This window comes from Alosa alosa, chromosome 10 (assembly GCF_017589495.1).
Source record: "Alosa alosa isolate M-15738 ecotype Scorff River chromosome 10, AALO_Geno_1.1, whole genome shotgun sequence".
NCBI classification, from domain to species: domain Eukaryota; kingdom Metazoa; phylum Chordata; class Actinopteri; order Clupeiformes; family Clupeidae; genus Alosa; species Alosa alosa.
Genome location: NC_063198.1, coordinates 1,545,311 through 1,568,128, shown reverse-complemented (window position 1 = coordinate 1,568,128; position 22,818 = coordinate 1,545,311). Strand labels below are relative to the sequence as shown.

The following is a 22,818-nucleotide window of genomic DNA, read 5'->3' as shown; positions in this document are numbered from 1 at the left end:
GCAAAGCACTAATGATTGTCAAGGACACAACCCACTCTGCACACGAACTGTTCAGCCTCCTGCCCTCTGGAAAGAGGTACAGGAGCCTCCGCTCCCGCACCACCAGACTTGCAAGTAGCTTCATCCACCAAGCAATCCCCCCCCCCTACTGTACTTATCACAACGTTGTCAATCGCGATGTCAATCGCAAGCGCTAATTTATTCAAACGTCTCTCTACCGAACTACGTAACTTAATTGGCAAAGGACGTAGAGAAAGCACCAGTTTGATAAATGAACCAGTAGTGGCCTAGAGTAGACTACTGCAAAAAACATTGGGTACTAGTGACGAGAATCAGCCAACCACTCAAACCGAACTGAATGGCCAGGTGAATGTTAATTCTCTAAAAGGGCAAGCAGTTCAAGAGTGTGCTAAGAAATCATTCTGTTTTTGATACTGTACTTAAATTGACAATTGACAAGCTCCATTTCTCTAGAGATTGAAGCTGTAGCTGCAGTATGTTGATTGACATGTTTTAGTTATGTAAAGACATCTTCAAGGAGTTCAGATAGAGCCTGGATCAGGACCATTTAGTTCAATGTGATATGTACTATTTTTGGTAGCCTACTGTACTTAAATGGCCATTATTTTCTTTGTTCATTGAAACCTCTATGTTTACAGGTGATTATGCACAATGTGCTATAGGTGCCAAAATCTATGTTTGGTACTGCCAAATTGTTTTGTTTTGTCATGGTTCATGTGTGCAATAAATATTACACTTAGAGGGGGAAAAAATCGTGGCAGAGAATCGTGATATCAATTCTAGGCTAAAAAATCGTGATTCATATTTTTCCCCGAATGCAGGCCTACATGGCAGAGAACCTTAATCAGTTTTAATGCAGGTTTGAGATATTGGAGTACTCGCAGGAGAGGGAGAAACTGACAAAGGAGCTCACTGCTAGGATGCCGGGCTATGTAAATTGGGAGCTGCAGCAGGCGGAGGTTGAGCTGGTGTTGAGAAGGACGAGGCCAAATAAAGCACCAGGGCCAGACCAGATCTGTGGCCGCCTGCTGAAGGCCTGCAGTAACCAGCTTGCTCTCCTCTTTAACCGCTCACTGGCTGAACACTCCATCCCCTCAGTCTGGAAATCATTCATCATATGCCCTGTGCCTAAAAAGAGTAACCCCACCTGCGACAATGACTACCGACCTGTGGCCTTAACATCCCTGGTCATGAAAGGCTTTGAGAGGCTAATGATCACACAACTACAGGCGGAGGTCAGTAAGTACGTTGAACCGCTTCAGTTTGCGTACAAACGTCACAGAGGGGTAGACGACACCACACTGACGCTGCTGCATGGAGCTTATACCCACCTTGAGAAGCCCAAGTAATTTGTACGGCTGGTGTTCATAAACTTCTCGAGTGCCTTTAACACTGTGCAACCCCATCTAATGGGACAACATCTTATCCAGATGGAGGTCAATCCCCACCTCATACTCTGAGTGCTCTCATTCCTGACAGACAGACACCAGAGAGTGAAAGTTAACGGCCACCTCAGCTCATCCAGAAGGATCTCTACAGGTGCTCCACAGGGCTCTGTCATCTCACCAGTTCTTTACACTCTCTACACCAACGACTGCAGAAGCACAAACCCAGACATTACATACATTAAGTATTCTGACGACACTGTCATCATGGACTCCACCAACTCATCCGATCAGTTACAGTCTGAGCTGGCCACTTTTTCAGACTGGTGCAGCCGGAATTGCCTTGATCTCAATTTCACTAAAACAAAAGAACTAATAATAGACTTCAGAAAGGCCCCCTCCATCATCCCCACTCTGACTGTCAACAACCAGCCGATAGAGGGTTGACACATACACATATCTTGGGACAATAATCGACCACAAACTCAACTTCAAAACAAATACCAAAGCGTCTCTTTTTCCTTCGCAAACTCTGCAAACTCCAGGTCCACCAATCCGTTCTGACAGCATTCTACAGATGTTTCATTGAATCCATAATCACCTTCAACATCACTAACCTGGTTTGGAGCACTGTCCAACATCCATAGGAACCCACAAAACAGAATCATCAAACTAAGCAGCAAAATAACTGGACAACAGCAGGAATCACTCATCAATATACAACAAAAGGACTAACCAAAAAGCAAAACAAATCACTTTGGACATCACACACACTCTACACACAGTCAGTATTGCCTACCCTCAGGCCACAGAAACAGAGCACCTACACTAAGGACAAATAGAGCCCTGTCAAGCTTTGTCCCAGCATCCATTAGACTTTTGAATGGTTGAACCCCTATCTTGAACCGTCTTCTCTCTCTTTTGACACCTGGACTCTTTTTAACTATTATTTATTGTCCCTCTGTGGAGGTATTAACAACTTATTTATTCACCAGGCTAAGCAAAGTTTGTACTATCTGCCATATGTCTAGTGTGCACTCTGTGTGTGTGTGTGTGTGTGTGTGTGTGTGTGTGTGTGTGTGTGTGTGTGTGTGTGTGTGTATTGTAGGGTAAAAAAAAAAGGCCAAAGTTAACTATACAGTAGGTAAGGTATGATGGTGGTCTGTTCACAGAAATTAATGCCCGGTCGAGGTTGTACAACGGTCCGACGCGAAGCAGACTCGTGCATTCATTTCTGTGAACTTATAAAAATGATCAAAGTTGTATTTAGGCTATTCACAGCAGTAGACCTGCATGCCTTTGTGTTCGGTAAGGTCTGCTGTTTATTTTGATATATGGTTTGTCATGTGTTGAACCAAGGGTTCGTGAAGTATTCCACCGAGATGAATGGGTAGGGAGATAGGCGCAGAAGCTAGAATTTATGATTATATTTAATCATTATTTAGCCTACTGTGAATAAGATTATTTTGACAGGCCATAGGCTAATAAAATACGCTATTAGTCGAATGCAAACCAGAATATTGAAAGAAGGGGGCACCAAGGCCACAGTGGCCTGTAAATCTCTGATTTTCAAAGGGGCATCACGGCCAACGCAAGGGGCAATTAGGGGCCATGGCCGTCGTGGCCACCGTGAACCCTGCTGCTCCTCCACATGTGAAGTTCCTAACGGAAAAATAAAGTTCTTTTAATTGAATTGAATTGATTTTTGAAAACTTCCCTATGAAGAACAGAACTTTCAATATATGGCCACAAGATTGAGTGCAACATAAAACAATGATGGTTTTAATTTTAGAGTTCTTATTAATACCAAAGTCCCCTGGTGTGCTTGTACTGAGCTACTGACATGTTTTTTCCAGTGTGAGCAGAGTGGGAGTGGCCTTGCAGGGCATCGCATGCGGTGAATTCTGGTAGTTCATCCACATGAGCCTTTTCTCAGGCACAAATTTAAAAAACGATGTCACATTTCTACTACATAAATGACCCAATTTCAAAATATTCCTTTTAAAGGAACCGTATGTAAGAAATGTATCTCAATTAATCATAAAATGGCCCTGATACGTCACTAGACATTAAGAAATCATGTTCATTTCAAATACTTCTATCACTGACAACAGTAGTCCGGCCAGGATATTGTCATTTAAAAAGTTGCAGCCCTCAACTGATGTTGTCATATTGTGTTTTGGCCTGATACACCATCCTCCACCTATCTACTAATCACAAAGTCAGTAGTGTTTCGGCATCCGTGTTGCCAGCTCTGCCAGTCAGGGGGCAGGGGGAGGGGATACACTACTCTACAGTAATTTAAAAGTGATTGCAGTACCAGTTTTGGCCACAATCTTACATGCGGTTCCTTTAACATTGACAAATTAGTTTAGGTTTCTTGGACCAAAGGTTGAAATTTGACTGACAGCAAACAACTTTACCTTTATGGGTTTTCCATTTGGGAAAGCAATGTCTGTGACATAAACACCTGGTCGCAGCATATCAGTCACTGTATCTCCAATCTGCAGTGACACTGGAGTTTTTATCACACAGTCCACAGGTCCATTATTCATGGTGTCTCTAGTAAAAGCAAAAATAAACATTGTATCATTTTATCATAATCATCAAGTAATACATTTTTTTCATTCAGTCTAGTTTTTAACTCTACATTAGTCTAGTTTATAGCTGGTACGTTGATGCCTGCTAAGGCAAGTGACTTATTAGACCAGTGTTTCCCAAACTTTTTTTCTGGGGACCCACTTTTTGTAAATGATAGACTATCGCGACCCAATTGACCTGTCGCTAAGCCCCGCCCCCCATTGTTACCGTGTGAAAACTCGGACAAACAAACCAGACTTGATTAGAAATACATTGTGGACAATGGCAGCTGACAGTATATGAAAGCAGGCTTTGAGGACGTTTTGATCGATAAAAGGATTTCCTTTCCTCCAGAAGCTATCAAAAGGGACTTAATTATGCTAGCTAGTGGAAGATTGATATTATAGCTAGCTAGTGGAAGATTGATACTAAGATATGTTAGGTTACGTTAATATTTGATGTAGTAAGAATATAGGAGTTGGTTAATGAGCATTTTCATCTTGGGATTTAACAGGGAACCTGTGCCCACGTTGTTGGCTTAGTAGCCTACATTACGTCGAGCTGTTGCAAACGCGAGAGACGTCCTATAGGCTAACTATTACTTTTGATGAAAAATATACCCCGTTTTCTAACCTCTGGGGGTACCGGCTGTAAAATGATAACGCAGGAGGCAGTCTATCGTTCACTCGTTTACTCTCAACTCTGGTAACAAGTCAACTCTAGTTGACATTAATCTCAACACAACATTCCTGTATAACCACAATTAGACATTATCAACATTAATGCCATAACAACATTTTTTTTCAATTTCTCTCTTTCCCCTTTTTTTTTTAATCCCCCCCAAAGGCCATAGGGTCAGCACACGTCTACAGGTTGCGCCTATCGACTGGCTTGCACACCCGTCCAGATCTGGTCACAGTCTGAGCGGGTATGGGGTCTGCATCGCTCTGGCTGGCAGGAACAGTCTGAAATGTATCAGAGTGGGTGTCTGTCCCTGCGTTCTCGCTGGATGCTGTTGGGGTGGGCTGGGGAACCGGCTCAGGTTGAAGGTGACGGCGGTTCCGCCGAAGCTCAGCTCCCTGCTGTGTCTTGACGATGAAAGATCTCGGAGTGACGCTCTCGCTAGAGATCACTGCTGGCAACGTCCACACCTTTTCATGATCCAACCTGCATCGGACTGCATCTCCTGGCTGCAGGACAGGTAAGGGCCGGGCTCCATGGCGACGGTTGTAGTAATACGCCTGCTTAGCTTTCTCTCTCCCGTCCTTGTCTTTCACTGCAGCTCTGTTGGGCCATTTAGGTCGAAGATTCCTTTCCAATGTAGGGAGCGTTGTCCTGATCTTTCTCCCCATCAACAACTCAGCTGGGCTGATGCCGGTGGTGGCACACGGGGTAGACCTATAAATCATCAAGGCCATCACCGGATCTGCTTGTTTGAGGATTTTCTTTGCCGTCTGAACGGCTCTCTCCGCATGTCCATTGCCCTGTGGATGGTGAGGGATAGACGTGGAGTGTCTGAAGTCGAGCTGTCTCGCCACTGCGGCACGTTATCGCTCACCACCTCATCTGGAATGCCAAACCTGGCGAAGACAGCCTTCAGCTTCCGAATGACTTGTGCGCTCGTCGTTGTGGGCATGTGCAGTATTTCAATAAACCTGGAGTAGTAGTCTGAAATTTTGGTGATTGTACTCACAGAGATCCATTGCGATTCTCTTCCACGGACGTTCTGGAAGCGGTGGGATGAGAGGTTCCTTTCGTTGTGTTCTTTTCAGTTCACAGCACACCTGGCACGACGTGACAAGGTTGCGTATTTCAGTAGAGGGGCCAGGCCACCACACTGATGAGCACGCTCTCTCTCTACATTTAACTAGGCCCTGGTGGCCCTCATGGATTTTCTGGAGGATCTCCCCGCTCATCAGCTGTGGCACGACGATCCTGTTTCCTCTGAGGACAAGGCCGTTGTACTCTGACAGCTCTGATTTCACCTGAACGTAATGTCTGATACTGACAGGCACTTTGCTTTGTGACAGACTGCAGTTCAGTGTCTGATGCAGTCACCGTTTTGATCTCGTCCAGCTTGTTCTTGCTTGCGGGGATCGCACCCACTACATTAGCAACATAACATGCCACCTCGCTGTGTATGTCTGTCTCTGAACACGTGCCAGCCAGCGGACTACGGGAAAGGGTGTCTGCGACAACCAGAGTTTTACCTGGAGCATACTCTGCTACCGGGTTGAATCTCATCAGTCTCATGAGAAGACGCTGACATCGTAACGGCACGTTGTCCAGGCTGCGGTTGTTAATGAGAGGCACTAACGGCTTGTGGTCGGTTACCAGTTTGAATTGTTCCAGCCCACAGAGGTATCTGTAGAACTTTTTGCACGCCCACACACCAGCTGTCCATGGAGCTGGAGGAGCACACCCCCCAGTCCATAGCTGCTTGCATCTGCCGACACAGCAGTGGGCTTCTTCACATCTTAGTAGGCCAGAACTGGTGTTAGTCGCTGCTAGTTGTCGTTAGTAGCTGCTTGATGTGTTCGAAAGCAGTTTGCTGCACGTGACTCCATGTCCATGCATTCTTGTTCTTCAGGAGCTCGTACAGCAGCTGTCCTACAGTGGAGAGATTGGGGATATATCTTCCCAGATAATTCACCATCCCCAGGATCCTTTTCAGCTCATGTACGCTGGTTGGTGGTGGCAGCTGCTGTATAGCTTCTATTGTATCTGGGTCAGGCCGGATCCCAGACTCATCAATGAGGTGCCCGAGGAACCGCAGCTGACTTTTCCTGATGGAGCACTTCTCGCGGTTGAGCTTTAAACCAGCTGTCTCAATGCGCTGCATGATTTTCTCCAGGTGCTGGTCATGTTCGTTCACAGTGGCTCCATGGATGAGGATATCGTCCATAAAGACTTCAACGCCCTCTAACCCTTGAAGAGTCTCCATCATCTTCCTCTGAAAAATTTCAGGCGCGCTAGTTATTCCAAATGGGAGCCTCTTGAAATGAAACCTGCCAAATGGTGTGATAAAAGTAGTGAGCCTACAGCTGTCTGGGTGCAGTGGTATTTGAAAAAAACCACTAGCAGCATCAAGTGATGAAAAGACTGTGGCCCCACTTATGGCCACCTTACACCAAACAACTTTGACAAGATTTGGGAAAGATTCTTGAAAGATTGTAGTCTTTTAACGTATGCCCCCCCATTCAAGCATTACTCAAAAGGCTACAATCTTTCAAGAATCTTTCCCAAATCTTGTCAAAGTTGTTTGGTGTAAGGAGGCCATTAGTTTCACTGTGATTTCATCTGTGGTAGGCAGGATGTATTGTTCTCTTTTAACAACCTCATTCAGCCTCTTGAGGTCAACACAGATGCAAGCTTTACCTGTGCTTTTTTTCAAGACTGGCACCATGGGTGCACACCAGTCGGTGGGCAGTGTCACCTTCTCGATGATGCCATTTCTCTCCATCCTCTGGAGTTCCTCTTTGACCTTTTGCAGCATGGGGAGTGGCACGCGCCTGGCTGTGTGTACGGCGTACGGCTGAGCATTGTCTTTCAGTTGTATTCTAACAGGTTCAGTCTTTAGTGTCCCATGCTCACCGTATGCCTGTAAATGTCCTGTGCTGTACACGGTTTCCTCCACCCTCCTCACCAGGTTCATCTTCACAAAAAGCAGCCTACTGAGAAGATTATTGACAGCATTTCCGCGTCCAACATATGCAGTGAGTGGATAGGTCTTTCCTTTATAGGTTACTGTGCTCTGGAACTGTCCCACGCATTGCAGCTCTCCCCCTGGGCTATCCAATGGGATTTCTGCAGACTCAAGTAGTCTTTTGGGTATGAGTGAGTGGTAGGTCTCTTCGCAGAAGCAACTTGACAGCCCATTTCTCCGATGACCCATTAGCGGCTTTGTTCATTGCCCCAAGGAAATATGACTGCTGCGGCTGCTCAGTGACCTCACTCACTGCTCTCCTGTTCCTGCACACTCTACTCCAATGTCCCATTTTGTTACACGTGTTGCATGTGGATTCTCGCGCAGGGCAGTTTTCCTCCTTGTTATACCATTCCCTCTATTAGGCTTAACGTAGTGTTTAATTTGCTTACTGTGCTTGCGGGTGACTTTGTGCACGACTCCTGTTGTCTCTCCTTGCATGCTGATCTGCGAAGCGACCTCCTCCGACTGCCTCACCGTCTCTACGGTTACCGCCAGAGTCAAGTCCTTCATTAGCTGCAATTTCCGCGAGACGTCTTTGTCTGTTACTCCCACAACAATTCGGTCGCGGATGTTCTCTTCCCTATTCGCGCCGAAATCACAGTGTTCTGAGTGTTCATACAAAGCCCTAATAAAAGTCTCTGCCTTCTCCCCCGGTCTTTGCACACGCTGATGGAAACATGCTCTTTCGTGTATAACATTTCTTCTAGATACAAAGTACTCGTCGAACTTTCCCAGGACTACATCAAAATCCTCCTTCTCGTCATCATCCGTGAATATAAACGAACGAAACACATTCTCAGACGCGCTTCCCATAGCATTCTCAGACTCGCTTCCCATAGCATATATCAGGCTGCTCACCTGCACTGCGCCATTTTCTCTGTTAAGTTTAGAAGCAGTTTAGCCTAGAAACCTAGACGCGCCCCTAGCGGCAGCAAATTTAATTTGCTGCCAGGGCTAGTCTAGCAACTCTCCGTTGGCTTGTGAGCTCCAGAAATCGAAACTTAATCAGGCCAATGAAATCGTGTATAGAGTCGTTAGGTGTGCTTAACATAATGATTGATGGCAGAGTTGCAACGGTTTGGCTTGAATTCCCTGCTACTTGAAAACAAAGGCGAACAGTGTGACACGAGTTAAGCTTTTATTAAGTTGGCAAACGTTTGAACTAGCCAACTAGCTCCGCTGGTGGGAAACGCATGGGACTCATAGCGCTGCCGCTGTCCTATTGCGTGCAGAGGGGAATTTGAAAGACAACTGATTATCCCGCCCCTCGGACTGAGCACTGCGAACGGTGAGTGCCCAGACCCTACATTTTAATGTGGGTCTGGCTCGCCAAGCTAGTAGCAGTTCTGAATCTTACAAAACGCTGCTTCCAATCCGGCCACTCTCCTGGCTTGTCAAACGAAAAGTTCGTTGGAGGACTGAATTTTGCCATGACTTCACTTGTCGTGCACTTCTGACACCATGTAAAATGATAACGCAGGAGGCAGTCTATCGTTCACTCGTTTACTCTCAACTCTGGTAACAAGTACAAGTGTAAAGTGTCACACATGGTTTTCTGGCACTACCGTACAGAACACAGAACACAGAACGTGCACAGGCACATTTTAACTACCGTATATGACAAGGGCTATCAGTATTACACGTCCCCGATGCAAAACGTTTGACCATGGAGTTGTCCGAGCTGATGTCCGAGTCCCGTTGATGCTGGACTGTCATTGGCTCATCAGCATTCTAAAGGTGGTGCTTAGCGACAGGTCAATTCACTTCAGATCTAACATGCAACCACCAATATTGCCCAAAATGTCGATGTTTTAGGCCACAGGTTCTCAAACTTTTCTATAACCATTCTGGTCTGGCCCACTACTATTATAGGGTTTGGTGATGCACTGACTCCTCAGTTTTCCCACAATTCTGCAATCTCAATTACACTCATGAAACAATGTTAAATATGTTCAAAGCTGTTAAATTCTAGCTCAGTTTTGTACACACACACAACCTCCTTTGTCCTCATCCTGCTTTGAACACGGTTGTGTTGCATTTTGAGCACCATCAGCTTGAGAAGTTGGAAATGACTAGCCTACCGAAAAGATCAATTTTAATGTACATCTGAGAGTTTGGGTATATTCTGGCATGCTACGCAGTCATCACTCTTCAGCATATAGTAAGCTGCTCCTGTATTTCTAAAGATATGTTGTTGTAGCCTATATTGTGTTGTAGACAAATAGATCCATAACACCATGGACAATTCCGATGTAAACAGTCGGTCTCAACTCAAGTCGTTATATTGTAGCCTATTTATTGGTGTTGTGTTTATATTGTAAGAATATGAAATTAATACATATCAGAACAACAGGCTTTTGCGAAATAGCCGAAAGATGAACAATATTGCGCCATACTGTAGCCTAAAGTTTGCGAGATGGAAAGAGGAAACTAGCGTTTAAATGTCCATTTAAATTATAGCCTAATCTAATGCACTGTTGTGCGTTTTAAATCCGAAATAAGAAGGAATGTGAGGAGACTGCTATTAACTTTCAAGAGTATAGGCCTATCTACAATTGAAACTACCGGTATCTGCAGCCTACAGTATGACGCAAATGTAATAGCCTGGTCCATCTGTCTGCTTAGTTGTTGACAGTATTTTTTTACGATTTAAAATGATACTTTTTAGATTTTAACAGGCCAAGTTGAAGAGCCGTTGTCCGTTATTGTTCGTGCAAATATAGGCGGATTCATGTCCCCTTGCATTTTGCAACTGTGAGGTCCATGGTAAGCGCCCGACAGAAATATTGTTTCATTTTGCGAGTGAGATATCCACCCTCTGGCGTCCCCTCTGCAATGTGTTTGCCCCCCAGTTTCAGAGCTATTCTAAATGCAAAAATGAACAGAGGAAGTTATGACAAAACCGTGAATGTTAACAAATTTTTACAATTTCCGGTTTTGGGGAGGATTCAAATACCATACAAAAAACTAGTTGTGCAGTAAAATATTTTTATACAACAATCCATTTCATAAACTAGACATATCAAACATATAAAAAAACATGATTGGGTGGAGGTATCTCAAAAACTAGGCCATTTGGCCCTGGACTAATAGGGTATTCTATTTGTCCATTCTATTGGCTCCACTCTATTTTGAAGACTAATTTAAGGCTCTCACAAATAAATAGTATGGCTATATTATATATATTGTACATTTTCTGAATCATCAGAGTGCCTTGAGTATTGAAGTTGTTGAGTTTTGTGTCCCTGGTGTTCTTTCAAGCCACAGGGATAAAAGAAAGCATACAGTTTAGGCGGAAATTGTGAGTTATTTCTGGTTTAAAGGAGTCATGTGACGTCTGTGTTTGTCAGACAGATTCAGCACTGGGCTTAAATGAAAGCCTAAAAGGTCCCCTTTCCAATGATACCACGCACCATATTATAGAATATTGACAATATCCCTACTATGAGCATAAACAACATATACACCAGATTTTAAAAACGGAATTTATCTTAGGGGGTTAGTAACTTCATGAGCTGAAAAAAATTATTTCGCTACCACCCCTGCACTGCTATCGTGATTTTTCTAGTACTAGGGGTGTATACCTTGCCAAAAATCACTATGAGACTTAGTCCCCCCAGATGATACCGATGGCTCAAACTTGGGGCCCTGGCTCATGGACTAATATTACTCTGTTACACTGCAATGCTACATGCGGCATTATAGGCTATGGACGAAACTAGGATTAGGATTATTTCCTAGAGATGTGATGTGTTGATAATAAAACATGCCAGGCCCTATACTCCCCATATTCCTTGGGAAGGCTTCAGCTTACACCCTTATGTAGCCTACCCACCCGTGCAGCTATTCAAAGCTAGCCTGAACGAGGCATGAGTGGAAGATGATAAGCACTTAAAAAAAGCAACGCAAGCGTCATTTAGGCTACAGCTAAAATGAATTACATGTTAGGCTGTAAACTGATTGAGTTGAGGTAGCCTACACTGAATGAATACATTTCCACTAAAAATAAGCTTTATAACTGGTTAGATTTCGAATGTAAGCTATATTGATTTATCAAGTAGGTCATAATAATGAAACCTATAATGCAAAATTTGATTTGGTACAGCTATTCAAAGGTAGCGTATGGTCTCTATTGACTTCAGTTCACTCCATTTGAAGGTAGCCTATGTATGCCTATTTGTGTAAAATAGGCTTAGCTGGTTCAAAATTTTTTATTTTTTGCCTCCAAGGTAGTAAGAATGCTTAGGTTACTGTTTCTGCACGTGAGTAAATGATTATAAAGACTTTAGGCAAGGGTGTATCAGTGAGTATTTGCTGCAGCTGTTATCCAATTTTAGTCATTATTACTCTAATTAGTGTCGCGATGGTGAAGCAAAAGTTGCATATGGGTATGTCCTGTAACAAACTTCCAGAGGCTGGCGAGTTCAACCACGGTCCTTCAATTCTAACCGAAACGCAAGGACTGAGAGGACCAAGTGAGGGCAGGCAGAGAAAAGAACACGGCTGGAGGCAGAGGTAGAGACAGAGAAGAGGAGGAAGAAAGAGCAAGCTCTTCTGAGGATGAACCTGGATGGCATGACATAGACATGGATGACAACATTTCGTCCGGAGAGAGAACACCTGGCCCCCAGATTATAAATGGAGCTACTTACACCGTACTACAGCTTTTTCAGTTGTTTCTCACAAAATCCACACTGCTAACTGTTCTGCAGAACACTAACAAATATGGAGCATTCACCATGGTACCACATGGCATACTCTCACTTTGGAGGACATTTATGCTTATCTGGCGATGCTCATTATATGGGCCTGTTGCAAGCGTCGGCAACCACAGATTATTGGAGGATGTCCTCTACAGTTTGGCCTTTCCTCATTCAGTCTTGTCAGGGCGGCGATTTCATATGATTGCCAGAGCAATTCACATGAGTGACCCCAAAGAGGACGAAGAAAATGATGCCAGAAGAGGAACAGATCAGTATGACAGTACGACTGGCAAAGATAAAGCCCCTATATAAATATGAGAGAAGCCTGTAAAGAAAACTTTGATCCATATCAACACATCAGTGTGGATGAAAGGATGGTTGCTTCCAAAGCATGAATCAGCATAAAAACAGTATATGAAGGACAAGCTTTGAAAGTGGGGCTATAAACTCTTTGTCATTGCGGACTCATCAAATGGCTACATTTGGGACTTTTTGTTTACGAGGGGAAGGCCCCGGTTGGAGCAGGGAAGGGTCTAAGTTACGATTCTGTTATGGAGCTGGTTTCCACACAGCATCTCGGAAAAGGGTATAGGCTGTAGATAATTTCTACACAAGCCCCACCCTGTTCAATGACCTGACCGATGAGAATATTTGGGCATGTGGGACCATCCGTGCTGATAGAATTGGATACCCACGGAATAAGCCTGAGGGGTTGCAGAAGAATTCTCCCAATAGTCCAGGCAAAGTAAGGTCTGACTCAAAACTAATTGCAACAGAATTTATTTTCACATTTTTATATTTCAATTGGTGATCTAAACACCATAGTAAAAGTCATTGAAAATCCAGTTGGTGGAAATATGTTAAAATGAGGGTTGTTTTATGCATTATCCTTCAGCAAATACTGACAAAACTGTAATTAGAATGTTATAGAATAAGCATTCTAAAGAATATCTGACCCCATCTAACTTAATATGGAATTTTAGAATATTTCCAAAGAGTTTGTCATTTCTCAGGCTTATTTCAGATTGGTTTGTTGCTAATTGGTGTCTATTTTTACATTTTGGCCCTTTGAATCAATGGAAATGGTTGTTGAGTCTTTAAATAGAGCCAGTGTGTTTTTGCATGCAAGTGTTCCACAATGTTAAAGTTGTACAAACACATAGTTAAGCATTATTTAGCCTAGGAAAGTGCTTTTGGTGGTCTGATTTAGAGGTCACTGAATCATTTACAGTATAGGCCTATCACACGAAAGTATCAGTCCATCATTTTCCAAGACTTATAGACTTATAGCAATTGACCTCTTGCCCGGGGGTTGACTGAGAGACTGTCTGTCCAATCAGATGTGCCTGTATGATGCCTCTTTACTTTGCACAATTTTGGCTAAAACAGTAATCAGACAGCACAGTATGTTTATGTAAGTGAAGGAATGAAGGAAAATTGTAAAGGCAAAGTTGAAGATGGACATGATGATGTTCAAATTCGACAGAAAGGTGCAGATAACTGCAGCTAGCCTCCAAAGAGGTGACTGTTGTGACGTCTGGCAAAAGGTGCATGCTATACTAATAAATATAGTTTAAGATTAATAATTAAAATGCATGCCTATGCATGGGTCATGGTTTTACCAAAATAATAGAACAGCCAAAACTATAAATATTCTAAAAGCATATGTCCTGTACATGAAATATAGCATTAATCAACTTATGTCCCATCTTCCTCCATACCATGCATAATACATACTCCTCTATTCTGTATAGACGAATCAAGTGGACAGCTGATACATTTTGGCCTGCACTATTAAGGGAAACAAATTATTATAATTAATCATAAACTATATATTTTCTAAAAGCATATAACCTCTAGAAGTGATGTGACACCAATTAGGACATGTCCCATCTTCCTTCATGCAATGCACAATACATTGCCATCTATTCTGTATAGGCGAATCTAGTGTAAAGCGGACACATTTTAACATATACTGTCTAGGGAAAGCAAATTAAACACCCTAAACTATATATTTTCGGAAAGCATAAACCCTCCAGAGGAGATATAACACCATTTAACATATTTCCCTTCTTCCTCCATGCCATGCACATACGTTGCCCTATATTCTGTATAGGCGAATCTAGTGTAAAGCGGATACATTTTAGCCTACACTGTCTATGAAAAACAGATTAAAGGAACCGTATGTAAGAAATGTAATTCAATTAATCATAAAATGGCCCTGATTTGTCACTAGACATTCGGAAATCATGCTAATTTCAAATACTTATATCACTGACAACAGTAGTCCGGCCAGGATATAGTCATTTAAAAAAGTGAAGTTGCAGCCCTCAACTGATGTTGATGTTTACATATTTGTGTTTTAGCCTGATCCGCCACCCTCCACCTATCTAGTAATCACAAAGTCAGTAGTGTTTCGGCATCTGGGTTGCCAGCTCTGCTCTAGTTACCACATCTGGGGTGTACACCGCTCTACAGTATTTTGAAAGTGATTGTAGTACCAGTTTTGGCCAAAATCCTACATACAGTTCCTTTAAATACCCTAAACTATATTTTCTGAAAGCATATTACTTGTAGATGAGATATAACACCAGTTAAGACATGTCTCATCTTCCTCCATGCCATGCACAACGCATTGCCCTCTATTCTGCAAAGGTGAATCTAGTGTACAGTGGATACATTTTGGCATGTACAGTCAAGGGAAAACAAATTAAACACCCTAAACTATATATTTTAAAAGCATACCCTCTAGAAGAGATATTGCACAATTTCAGACATTTCCCATCTTCCTCCATGCCATGCACAATAAATTGCCCTCTATTCTGTAAAGCTAAATCTAGTGTGGATACATTTTGGCCTATAATGTCCAGGGAAAACAGATTAACCACCCTAAACTATATATTTTCTAAAAGCATATGCCCTCTAGATGAGATATAATACCAGTTAAGTATTATCTTCCTCCGTGCCTTGGACATGGTACATATTCCTGTATTGCATTTACTCTGTATTAAAACACATCGATTTTAATATATCGCTGAAAAAGGTAGAGCATTCCAAAATGTTCAATGTTAACATTTAAAATCATATTATTTGACCATCATTTGTCCTCAGATTCATCCCTGTGGGCTGAATAGTAATTGAGATATAGGGCTATATTTGTCTAATACGCATGGTCACTAGCAAATAGCTTAGGGGTTTGTCCAGTCCACATTGGGTGTGGTTTTGTTTTCAAAAGTCCGGCAAAAAGGTGGATCTTATGTTTCTTAATTAGTCATGGGTGTGTTTTGAGCGTAACATCCTTTAAAACAGAGGTTCCCAAACTGTGAGGCGCGCCTCCCCAGGGGGGCGCCAAATCATTTCAGGGGAGGCGCGGAGGGTTGATTAAAAAAAGAAGGAAAAACGTTTATTTCATTTTAGAACTATCTATGTATTTTTTTCAATGATTATGTAATTGTCAACATTATAAAATCAAAATAAACCATTGAAGAGATGTATACTAAATCTTTGGTAGTGGAAAGTATTATTGATCCCTATCCTGTGTGAGAATGTATTGTGCCAAACTTCATAATATAACTTAGCAATAGTCCAGCCAAGCTAGCGGCAAGTTACCATTTGCATTAGTGAACTAGCTTACTTAAAATGGATAGATTTGTCACAATCGCTGCACGGCCCGAGCCTGATATAGGCAACAAAGCCAAACGTAGAAAATATGATGAAAACTACATCAACTTGGGATTTACCTGGACAGGATCTACTGATAACCCTCGACCACAGTGTGTCATTTGCAAAGAGGTGCTGGCGAATGACAGCCTGCGGCCTGCTAAGCTACGCAGGCACCTGACAACAAAGCACCGCGAGTTTGCGGAAAAACCTCCCGAGTTCTTTCAAAGAAAACTTCAGGGGCTACAAGGGGGAAAAAAAAGAAGAGTAATTCGGGATTTTAGCACAACGAATTCCAAGGCCACTGAAGCTTCTTATCGAGGTGCACTGCACATTGCCAAAGCAGGGAAGCCACACAGCATAGGAGAGACATTTGCTTTGCCATTCGCCAAGGACATGTGTGCCATAATGATCGGAGAGGCAGCTGCGGCTAAACTAGACCCAATACCGCTATCGGACAACACCGTGGCCCGACGGATCTCGAACATGGCGTTGGACGTTAAAGACCAAGTGATTGACGCCATCAAGAAGAGTACATTTTTCACGCTTCAGATCGACGAATCCACTGACGTGGCCAGCTGTGCACAAATGCTTGTATATGTGCGCTACAGAGAAGACCTGGATATTAAAGAGGAGTTTTTATTCTGCCGTCCCCTACCTGCCCGTGCAACTGGTGAGGAAATGTTCACTATTTTGAATGCTTTCATGAGAGAGAATGACATTGACTGGACAGGCTGCTGTGGCAGCGACGGGGCGAGAGCTTTGATAGGCTGCCGGAGTGGCCTCATAATCAGAGTACAGCAAGTGGCCCCAGCCGCTGTTTGGAGTCACTGTATCATACATCGACAAGGCCGACAAGGGATCTGTGGAGATGTTTTCTACAGTAGAAGATGTCATGACGCGCGCAGATTTGCCTTTAGTCACCATACAGTCTGTGATTACAGAACACCTCCGAGGGATGTTCAGGCAGTTTGGTAAATACTTCACAGAAGAGACGGTGAAGGACGAGTGGATTCGAAATCCATTCATGTTCAACCCAACACCAAGTGACGGACTGTCCATCCACGAGAAGGAAGCTCTGACTGATCTGACAGCTGACCGGGAGCTGCAGCAGATTACGCGCATCCATCGGAAGCTTCTGGCTATCAGTGGAGAACGAGTATCCCAGCCTCACGGAAAAAGCTCTGAGGAAGCTCACACCCTTCTCATCCACCTACATGTGTGAATCTGGATTTTCTGCCTTGACGTACATAAAGAACAAGTATCGTTCACGGCTTGCAGTGGAAGATGATCTCCGCCTATTCCTCTCCACTTAGCAGCCCCGTATAAGTCACCTGTGCGCAACGCGGGCGCAGCACCATCCTTCACATTAAGGTGAGAATAATATTCCTTCAGGGATATGGACATACAATAAGCTTTCTATTGGTGAAATAAATAGCTTACTAATTTCCTCTTTGTCCAACAGGGCACTTGTCTTGGGTGACAGATCTACATTTTACAGTAGCCTACAGACCTACAGCAGCTTACAGCCTTTAATGCGCGTTGTATAGAGCCCAAAGGCCTCGATTTAGGCCTTGTTGATTTGTTTTTTAACCAGTGATTGTTTGGTTAGTTATGAAACAATATTATATGTTTGTCTGAGGGTGCACATTTTATTCTGAAAGCCTCAAAAGTATACAGCTTGTTAAATTGGAACAATTTATATTTTATTGTATTTCGAATTTTGAAATGATACGATAGTAAATAGACCAATGTTTGTCTGATAAAGTGCTTCTTCTCAATGGATTCCGTTTTGCTGTCATTTTTTATTATTAACTCATTGCATTGCATAGTATAGCACCGATTTAAGTGGCTTAACTGAAGTAAATATCGTTATTTGAAAATGATTGTGTGGCGGGGGGGGGGCGTGGAGGTGTCACTGTTTTCAGAGGGGAGGCCCACATTGATGGAGTTTGGGAACCCATGCTTTAAACCGATGAGAGTGACATCTGGGTCATTCCGTGTGAAATCACCCAATTTCAGCGCAATTTGCCAGGTGACCCTCTCCGAAAAAATCTGAAAAAAATCACAGTACCATAAATACTGCTCATCCCTGTAGGCATCACTTGTTCTGAGATACCATGTTTGGTTCTGGAGATATAATGAAGAATATAGGCGTAATTCGGTTATAGTGGAACATTTAATGGTTGCCACGGCAACCATTAGGGTTTTTTGATAATGGTTTTATATCTGAAAATGTTCAGGGCTCCAAACTGTACAAGTTCACCAAGTTTCATGCTTGTATGGAAGAATTTGACCTAATTTTCACATATCCCCTGTACTATGAAAGTTCAATCAAACTGCCAAAGGACAGCTTTTTGCCATTGAGCTATGCACAAATAATTCCAATTTTGACAATGTTCCACCACTTGGATTTTCATGGACTTTTGGTATGTGATATGGGAAGGTTTCATGAACTGAATACAACAAAAATAATTTCTGTTGCAATTAGTTTTGGGTTAGGTGATTTTTTCTCATAGATTGCCTGGACTACAAGGGCACCTTCAGATGGCTTAGGGAAGGACCCCTACTCTTTGTCCAGTGGAGGGACACAAGAGATAGTATAGTGCTAATAGTATATAGTATATTTTTTAATCTCGTGAGGGATAATTGGTCTCAGCATTTATCCCATCCGTGAATTTGGGAAACACACGGCACACAGTGAACACACAACCCGGAGCAGTGAGCTGCCTGCTACAGCAGCGCTCGGGGAGCAGTGAGTAACATAACTTGCAAACAATCTATTTAATAGTCAGTTATAGGTTACTACTGATAATGTTTGTCATGGCATGTAGACTTCAATTTGTTCAATAATTATTGCCCAGATATAGGATAGGCTACCCGAAATGTGCTTCACTGTAAAATCTAACACTTGTGTAAACTTGCATTAACCTTGTTTACTTTACTTTCAGCAACAAATGTGTGCATCTTAATGATTTGAGTAAAGTAACAGTTACTTCCATGTTGAAATAAGCATGTTACTTCATAACATGCTTTTTTGTCTGAGACAAGTAACCTCAACAGTGACAAATTTCTACCATTAGGAGGCGCCCTTGCGCGCATTTCTGCAGGGAAGAAGAAGAAGTGGGAGCATGCAAGGAAGACGTTAACGTTACTGTGCTGGAGGGGTGTGATTTGAATTTTCGCCCTCTGTTTGCTCTTCCGAAGAATCGTTGAAAGCATTCAGAAGATTAAAAAATAAACATCAGACCTTTTCCTTTCGGAAGACTTTGTGGTAAGCTGTAAGGACATACAGTGGGCATCGCTTTCAAATGACCACTTCAGTCGCGCATTACGAGGCGTGAAGCTGCGTGAAGCTTTAGTACCACTTTCAGCCACTGTGCGTCGCTCTGCCTGCCGCCCCTACTGAAAAAGCAGGAGACTTGCCGAGAGTAATCCCAGCCTACGAATTTAATAACAAAATATATCATGCATAATTAAACATTACCTCGATTTAGGCTACTTGGGTATGTCTTAAGGCTTGACTACACGGTGGAGTAGTAGAGTAGAGAAATGACTGTTTAGAATTCATCTGTAGCCTTGGGTAGGCTTCTGCAGAAAACAATGTTGTTGCCGATTTAATACTATCTGGCGACGTTTTTAACAGGCTACATAATAGAGGCTTAGTCAACTATGACCCACGCTTTGGTTTCAGAAATTAATTTGCCCTACTTCTTGACTGCAATGTAGTCAATTGACTGCTTGACATGTCATTTTTATTTTTCTGTACAATAAACAAATACATCTGCTTTATGCCGCAGAATTACATTCATATTTGGCTGACTTCTTCAGACGCGCAAAAAAACACTACCAGGCCATCCTTAAAAATATTTTCGTTTGCCGTAACCCGACCGACCCTGTCAATTTAGAACCGACGCAAATATTTTTTTTTTCCCCCCTTTTAGTCCAACCGACTTGCTGGTTGTAAACTTGCATTAAGACCGACTGATTTTTTTTACTCTAAACAACCAATACAAATAAAATACTATTTATAGGCCTAAGTATTGTGAATATAAATTGCCTACAAACGTAGGCTCTCTTAAATAAAACCCTGTGGCGTCATCTCTACACCATTGGTTTACGCATGTCACACTATGGCCTATACGCTTCGTTTCATTCACACAAACATCTCGACTCTTATTACTTGGCACAAAGCTCTGGAAGAACTGTGCCCAGAACTGTGCCCAGAGTACACAACTGTTTCACCAGCACATTTAAATGACTTGACTAAAACTGTGCATAACTGGAGGTACACCTGTTATCTGAGCAGTCTGTTTGTCCTCATTTTGCGAATGTAAGGACGATATGAGTCTGTTGCATAGATGTCCGAGTCACGCATAATGTTTGAAAACCACTGGCTCGTAATCACAATAATTTAACACACGACAGTTGGATACTTAATCATGTTCCCATGCCTACATTTTGGTGAGTAGCATAGAGATCGAAGTATGGCTCTCCGTTTGGGACATCGTAAACTTATATTTATATTTATAATATTCGAATAGCTAAATTCTCAGCTTATTTATACCCCACACTGAACGCGTAAGACCGCTAAGCCCATCACTGTGGGGTGCGGTAGCCTAGCCTACTCTCTGGGATTTAAGTCAAGCAATATAACCATACAAATGTTTCAAAATGAGTAATTTCGGCTTTGTCTGAACTGGCCATTGTAGGCTACGTAAAAAATAAACAAGTAGGCATAGTCCCTATCCAATGATATCGGCAAATGTTTGTTTTCCAAAGTAAGAATTTCACTTCACCATGCACCTTCGACAATGAATAGCTCATTACACTTATGTTACTGTTGAACGTAGGCCTAACTGGTATCATTACAAACATTATTCGGTGTCCTAAACACTGGCATTTTATGGCATTGTGTCATGTAAGGTCGTTGCAAAATCTAGAGAAATGTGTGAGGTGGTCAGCGGGGGACAATTGAGACACACTTTGGATTGTGTTATTACTTGCATTCCACACTATCCACAGCTGTGGTATCGGGGGCAGGAGGATTACTGTTAGCGCAGGCTTTATATAAAATTCTTTAACAGAAGGCCTGCCCTACAGTAAGTAGGTTAAATAACAGACCCGCCACAATGTGCGGTATGATGCTTTTTTACGAGCAAGATATTTTTGGTGCTCTGCATGTTCTTAAATAACAATGATCATCAGTAGCCTTATATTCGACCATTATTTTGTGTAAATGGGCTATGCATTGGGTTAGACACCAGTGGCCATATTCACAAAGCCTTTTATCTTACCACTAGGAGTAGACTACTCCTAAATAGCAATAAAAGATTTTAGCTATAGGAGTTTCTCTTATTAAGTTATTCACAAAGCCTTTCAGACCTAGGCTACTCTTAGTAAGGGAAAATGACAACTCCTGAACAGATTCTGGAGCTGAGCGCTCTAGAATCTTTGACTAACAGTCTAAGAGTGAGTGAGTCTTCGTTGCTATGGATGACGTTATTACTCATGCACGAGCTTGACTGAAGTGACCACCTTGATTGGCTGATGATTGTAACGCGGGAATGATTCCAAACACCTCCCTTACGATGAGTGGCAGGTGACAGGTCTGAGAATGCGTGCGCTACACAAGGACAGAAGATGATGAATAACTGAATAAAAAGGCCTAGCCTAAATGAATCAAGAGTAAGGCAAAACAAATAGCCTAGTAGCCTAATGAAACATACGGATTGATGTAGTATCTTTGTAACATTATTAAATTAATCTGTTACTATGCCTATGCCTACGTTTGCAAAAGAGAACATTTTAATTTGATTCACAATAATGTTACATTTAATTTACATGTTGACAATGAGTAGCCTAGTTTTGGTTGTTGTTGGTGGCGTTATTGCATGTTAGTTATGCCTACAATGCAAAATTGCTTCCTCACGATTGGAAGCTCTTGAACCGCATAGGGTTTCAAAACAGGTGAAATGCCACAAAACCGGTTTGTGAATAGGTCTGTGAGTTAGGAGTCCTCTTGACTTCTTTTAAGCGGTCACAGCTGGTGGGAAGGTGTGATTTGTTGGGGGCAGGGCCGGATTAACTGGGCTCAAATGTCTGATGGCCCCCCTGCCCCCAGTCAACGGAATCGGTGGTCAGTTAAGGCTATGCCCAAAATAGTTTTCAACATTTTGAATATTAGTGTCGGGTGAATTAGGAAATGTTCTCAAAGTAGCCTTATGGCTGAAAGCTGCTTGGGATCCCCCCTGTCAAGCAATATAACCATACAAACGCGCGCACTCATTGTTTCAAAAGGAGTAAATTCGGCTTTGTCAGAACTGAGCTGTGGACGACACGGCACGCCCAATTGAAAATAAATTAACGCAACGCAACACAGACCCCGCTTCTCTCGCGTCAGTCACTGACATGAACAAAAAACAGAACCCGCTTCTCTCACGGCAGTCACTGACAGTAGCCTAGAATAAATGCATGGGGAAAAAAACTTCCCCATGACAAAGACATCGTAAAACACTGAAAGTATATTTTGTCACTATAACATACATCTGTCCTTTGTCAAATGTGTTATGTTCCAAGTAGCCTAGTGCATAATTCTGCTTCATAAAGTTGAACAAATACATAAATGTATTATGTTCCAAGTAGCCTATGCGTAATTTTGCTTCATAAAGTTGAACAAATACATTTGCTTATTTCACAGAAAAATATAAATAGCCAGTTAGGGTCTACAGTGCAGAGTTGGTAAGTTATGGTAGGCCAA

The 22,818-nt window shown here is 42.5% G+C and overlaps 1 protein-coding gene across 3 annotated transcripts in view; it reads right to left on the bottom strand.

Moving 5' to 3' along the window:
• Positions 1-22,818, bottom strand: part of nicn1 (nicolin 1) — an 85,141-nt gene that overhangs the window by 45,377 nt on the left and 16,946 nt on the right. For all 3 annotated transcript variants that reach the window (XM_048254791.1, XM_048254790.1, XM_048254792.1), the window contains exon 2: positions 3,830-3,968. In XM_048254791.1, the coding sequence (XP_048110748.1) occupies positions 3,830-3,961 (132 nt within the window). In that variant the 5' untranslated portion in view covers positions 3,962-3,968. The remainder of the gene's footprint in view (positions 1-3,829; positions 3,969-22,818) is intronic.